The sequence below is a fragment of the Phasianus colchicus genome, chromosome 2, assembly GCF_987193195.1.
Source record: "Phasianus colchicus chromosome 2, bPhaCol1.hap1.1, whole genome shotgun sequence".
NCBI classification, from domain to species: Eukaryota; Metazoa; Chordata; class Aves; order Galliformes; family Phasianidae; genus Phasianus; species Phasianus colchicus.
The window spans coordinates 104,700,423-104,706,422 of record NC_143437.1 but is presented as its reverse complement, the minus strand read 5'-3'; the positions used below and the strand labels follow the sequence as shown (position 1 = coordinate 104,706,422).

Sequence of the window (6,000 nt, the reverse complement as noted above, 5' to 3'; positions counted from 1 at the left end):
ACGCGGCGGGGTCACATGACCGCGGCGCTGTACAGTCGGGTCCCAATATGGCAGCGGCGGCGGGCGCGGGGGCTGCCGGGGTTGGGAACGCTCTCCCTTGAGGCCGCCGCCGCTCCTCGCCGGGCGGGTGGAAGGAAAGAAAAAGCGAAAGAGTTACAGCTTCCCAGCACCGCAACCAACGACATGAGGGAAAAAGGACGCAGGAAGAAGGGCAGGACCTGGGCCGAGGCCGCCCGGACGGTACGCGGGGCCTTGCGGCTGGAGGGCGGCGGCCCGGCCGTGAGGGTGGGGTGAGGCGGGAAGCGGCCGGCGGTGTGTCCGTGTGTCCGTGTGTTCGTCTGGGTGCCGGGGCGGCTGCCGGGGGTTGCTGGGCGGTAACGAAGTGTGAGCGGCTCGGAGGGGTGGATAGGAGTGTGGCTGAGAGGGCAGCGTCGCGTTTGTTGCTGTCGTTGGATGGAGCGCTGCTGGGAACGGGGCTGCTCTCGGTGGAAGCGGCTGCACGTGTGGCCGTAAACTTTGTGTGTTTGTGTGGGGATGTTTACGTGCGTTAGGTATTCACCTTTATTCCTATGAACGCTGATATTTTCGCAGTCCTTTTAGAGTCATAGGGTCACTGAGGTTGCAAAAGATTCCTCAGATCACCAACCCATCCCACCATGCCCACTGCCTGCATCCCTCAGTGCCACATCCTCACAGTTCTGGAACACCTCCAGGCACGGTGACCCCACCGCCTCCCTGGGCAGCTGTGCCACTGCATCGCTGCTCTTTCAGAACAGAAATTGTTCCTGATATCCAACTTGAACCTCCTCTGGTGCTAATGCTGTTGCTGTTTGTCCTTTGCTCAACTGAAGTTCAGCTGAGCTTTTGCAGCCTGTGTTGGAGTCGCTTGGGGTGGATGGGAGGTGATTGCAGCTTGCTGTGGTTGAGTGCTGCAAGTCCAGGTGGGAGGTTCGTCAGCTTGCTTCTTCCTGAGGCACTTAAGGAGAATGGTTTAATGGAGGAGGTGGTTGTGGTGGGTTTGGTGGTTCAACTTAAAGGTCTTGGAGATCTTTTCCAACCACAGTGATTTTACAGTGTGTGCTCAAAAAAGGACAGGAAAACTGGTGAAGGGTCTGGAGCAAAAGTCTTATGAGGAGCGCCTTAAGGGAACTGGGTTCATTCATTCTGAAAAAGAGGTGGCTCAGAGGAGACCTTATAACTTGCTAGAAGACCCTGAAAGGAGGTTGTGGCAAGGTGGAGGTTCAGCCTCTGCTCCTGGGTAACAGCAACAGGACAAGAGGTGATGGCATCAAGCTGTGCCAGGGAACAGTCAGGTTGGATATGATGAGAAAATTCTCCAAAAGAGCAGTGATGCAGTGGCAGAGTTGCCAAGAGAAGTGGTGGGGTCACCAAACCTGGAGGTGTTCCAGAACTGTGGACATGTGGCACTGAGGGACTTAGGCAATGTGCATGGTGAAAACAGGCTGCCAGTTAGACTTGATGACCTTAGATGTCTTTTCCAACCTGAATGATTCTATGATTCCGATTCACAGAGTGCTGTGAGGCTGGACGTATTTCCAAACAAGTAATGTGTGATGACTTTTCTCTGTGTTTATGGTGTATGAATGCTTTTTCCCAGTTGTGGAAGGGACAAGCTGGTTGTCCTGTGTTGTATAAGCGAGTCACTGACCCCACAAGGAGATCTTGAGGGTGACAGCCCTGAACAGGCTGCCCAGAAGTGGTGGAATCTCGAGATATTCAAACCCACCAGGACACTTTCCTGTGTAACCTGCTGTAGGAGACCTGCTTTAGAGGATGGAACTGGAGCATCTTCAGAGGTCCCTTCAGTTCTGGGATTCCTGCCTGCTGATTTCCTGCTCTGATGCTCTTTGTTTCAGTCTGGTTAGGGGCTGGCTTTGTTGTATTTTCTCTGAGCCTGTTGAGTTGGGTGCAGAGAAAGAGATCTTGAGCAGTGGGGAAACTGATTAAGTGGGATCTGTGGGAGCTGGACAGGGGGGCTGTGTGGTAACAGCATGGTGTACGCTTGGAGCTATCTGTGTGTGCAACTTAGATTCAATCTAATGGAGAGAGTGAGGAGTTGGGTTAAATCACAAGCATTCTGACAGGTATCTGTTAAAACAAGACTTAAGAAGTCTGGCTAGAGAGCAAATGTAAATAGGCCTTTGTGGTTGAGACTTGCAAGCACAAACTCTTCATAAACAGTAATTTATTTAGAGCTTGTATTTACAGTTTGAAGGGGATCAGAATAGTTGCTCTTCGGTCGGGAGATATGATGCAGATAACTATTTTAAGAATGCAGGATGTGTCCCACAGGTGTTGGTTTCTCTGTGTATGTATATATACACATTATTTTTATATATATGCATACACAAATTTATGTATTTTGATGTTTTTCCAAATAAGGATGGCAGAATTTCCAGTCCAGGCTGTAAGTGTGAGCAGATCTTTTCCAGCCTATGTGCACTGCTGTTGATATTCTATCCAGCAAGCTCTTCCAAAACCCACTTAAAAGCTGAACATGCATATAGAAAATATGCTCTCAGCACCAAAGGTTGTGTGTTATCCTGGGTCACATATCCAGCCTCATGGCAGAGAGAGCCAAAATGAGCAAGTGCTTGCCAAAACCTCCCTTTTGGCAAATATTTCTATTTGTGTATTCAGCGGGAATGTTAAAATATTCTGGTCAAACTCCAATTTCAGTCTTCAAAAAGTTCCCCTGCATTTTCAGCTTGAAATAATGCCTTTTGGTTCTTGTCCTAGCTTGTGTAGTCACATTGGGTTTTAAGCTGCCCGTGGCTGAAGCTTGTAGGGGATGTTCTGTAACTGCTCTGAGAAATGCTGCAGCTCTCATGTATGCTATTCTGCTCCTGAAAGGTATCATAAAACTTGGGAAACCTTCTCTTTTGCATTCTGTAGTGGTTTGCCTCTCCGTGCTTGTGCACAGAGCTGGATTTTTGGCAGGTTTAACTCTCTGAGCTGGCTCTAGATGGGATGGAAAGGGCCCTGATGTTCACAGCTGGTGGGGCAGAGCCCTAGGGCTGCAGGCTTTAATGATGTCATGGATGCTGGTGTTTGTGGTATCTGTCCCAGCTCTGTCTCCTTGCTCCAGCTCTTGCATCACCTCTGGTGCTGGCAGTTCAGGGAGCTGAAGCAGCAAGAAGCTGCTGTTCTTATGGTGCTGATGTGGCTCTGTGCCAGCTTAGTCCTCCTAACGAGCTGCTTGGAATCAGGTGGCTGCCATGCAAGACAGGGGTTGGGGATGTGGGGAGGGTGCTGACCTAGCTGCATCTGTTGCAGTATTTCAGGCTTTGCTTCAAATAAGGTCATAAACAACAGAAGCATGGCCTTTTTGCTTGCTAGGAAGGCATCAGTGGGTGTACAGATGAGTTTAATTCAGTGGGACTTAAACTGTGCTGATTTTTATGTGTTTTGGGCTATTAATGGGAGCAGCAGTACAGTATGACGGGAGGGGAGGGAAGGGTGCCCCATGAGGGCAGTGCTCAGGGAGGAAGTCACTGTTGATAAACAACCTCTTTCTTATTTCCTGGCTCATTCAGTAACCTTGCAGCTGCAGATGACTGTTAACTTGGGACACTGGCTATGTTAGCACATGAAGTCCATGTTATTAAGGTATAAAGCTTCGTTAAAGTAGGCAGCCAATGCTGCATGGTACCCCAAGTTGAAAATATACTTTCCTACAGCCCTCTGGTAAAGCAGCAGCACTGCAGACACGCCACTATGTTCATGAGTGAAGGTATGATGTTATGTGAGGCAGCAGGACTTTGGTTGTGCAGTAAGGAAGTCCTGCACTGCAGTGGGTGTATCCAAGTTGCTACTCCCCTTGCTTATGTTGAGCACCATTCCTGTGACACTACTTTATAAACCAGCAAAAATCCACAAGCATTTTAAAGGATTCCTATTTTGTGTATCCTTCTGCTGTGCTGCACCAACAGCTCCTCAGTTGCTGTGTGCTGGCAATGCCCTGCTGAAATCCAGGCAAGGAATCCTGGTGCTGGACAGGAGCCACGTGCAGGTCATCTTAGTGCTTTGTTTATGTGCAGGGAAGTGTATGCTGACGTGTGCCAAGCTCAAAGAAATCTGGTGTTTGTCTTTTGATGTGGTGTCCACCCTTTGTGTGACCTGAGAAAACTGTTTTCTGCTGCCTGGGTTGGTTGCTGTGAACAGGGGCTGAGTGCTGGTGCTCCAGGCTGTCTCTTTGTCTCTCCTGAATGCCCTTTGGCTGGGCCATCATGAACACAAAATGCCATATTTCATGACCCCAAGCTGCTACAACAGTGTGTTTTCTTGCTTTTCCTATTGAGTCACACCGACTCCTGTTGGCTTGGGAGGGTGGAAATCCAGTGTCCTCACCGAAGTGGAACCACACTGAAGGCAAAGACATCAGAGAGGAGTTTTGTGCAATGCTGTCAGCTCTACCATGGGAACCCATCTTCTGTTGCAGGGTCTGCTTGGATTACTGATATCAACTTAAGGAACACAATGAGACAGCATGCCATTGCAGAGATGGGTAGCATGGAGCACACAGCCTGATGCAGCCCTCCTAGGAGGGGATATAGTAAGGTTATAGAATCATAAAATGGCCTGGGTTAAAAAGGACCACAATGATTATCTAGTTCCAACCCCTTGCTGTGTGCAGGGTCACCAACCATCAGACCAGGCTGCCCAGAGCCACATCCAGCTGGCCTCCAGAGATGGGGCATCCACAACCTCCTTGGGCAACCTGTTCCAGTGCCTCACCACCCTCTTGAGTGACCTCTTGGTCAAAAGACCAAGTCAGAAAGCTTAATTCATAGGGAAATGAATTGCATGCTTTCTTAGATGGACTTCATTAAGACTATCCTCTTCATTAAGGTGTAGTTTTCCTTAAGGTGAGGAATCTAGATGCCATTCTTTGTCTTTTTCTGTTCAGAAGGGATGGATCCAGGCTGTTGGGGCTGCCCCTTGTCTGCAAGTGCCTGGGTCCATTTGCTCACTCCTATTCACAAAGTGAAAAATCTGCAAAGGTTCAAAGACTGCTGCAAAAATATACACAAGTTCAGAGGATTCTGTAAAACATTAATTTGAGGCTGATGGAAAGGGACTGACAGCCTGGCAGACAATGCTGTCATTTTTTTCTGCTGCTTATTTCAGATGCTCGGCTGCAGCTTTTCAATTTATAGGTCAGCAGAGCTGAATTGTGCTCACAGATTGTTTTTCAGAGACGAGTAGTACTTGGGTCCAAGATGCACACGATGCCTGAGGTTGAGTGATGGGTCCTCTGGTGAAGTGCAGAAATCAATCAGGGGAAAACAAGAGGAGGGTTTGGAGCACAGCAGCCCTTCCTGTTGAACTGCAGGACTGCAAAACTTGTGTAGCTGCACGAGACTGAGCTGACATGTGCCAACTTTATCAGGTGTTAGTGCAGACCTGCAGCTTTCTTTGCATCTCTTTTTGACCGTAGCACTTAGATGCATTTTCCTCCTATTTTGGCAGTTGTTTTTTTTTTAAAGGCGCTTCCTGTAAGGTCAGCCACCGCTCTGCAAATACGAAGTGTTGTAACCCAGTGTAGGCTGTGCTCTGTTGGATGCCTCAGCTGGCGGTGCTTTTGGCTTTTCTTGAGAATCCTCAGGAGAGTCAGCTTTTCCAATGTGGAGGCTTCAAGTTGATGCTCTACAGCAGTAGAGCTGGGAAGGGATGAGGTGGAAGAGAAACTCTTTATTCCTCTAGAAAGCAAGCAGATTAAAGAATGCGGCCTCCTCCCATTCAGCCATCCAGTTACTTGCCTGCCTTTCTACAAGCTAATTTCGAAGCTGTGGAAGTGTGATCCTGCTGGGGGTGTCAACCCACTCATGCTTCAGATCCCTGAGTACAGGGCCCTGCCTACTGCTGCTTCAGAAGTGACCTCGGTTTGTTTGGCTTTGCAGCCAATGGATGGAGATGACAACGCAGTGCTGGGATGTGGTTAGTTTGATGTCAGCAGTGCAGCTGGCCCTGGCCTTG

The 6,000-nt window shown here is 49.0% G+C and overlaps 1 protein-coding gene across 2 annotated transcripts in view; it reads left to right on the top strand.

Annotated features, from left to right (window-relative positions):
* The window catches only part of ASXL2 (ASXL transcriptional regulator 2), an 88,244-nt gene continuing 82,244 nt past the window's right edge, over positions 1–6,000 (top strand). For both annotated transcript variants that reach the window (XM_090136485.1, XM_031596011.2), the window contains exon 1: positions 1–240. In XM_090136485.1, coding sequence (XP_089992611.1) covers positions 16–240 — 225 coding nt within the window. In that variant the 5' untranslated portion in view covers positions 1–15. The remainder of the gene's footprint in view (positions 241–6,000) is intronic.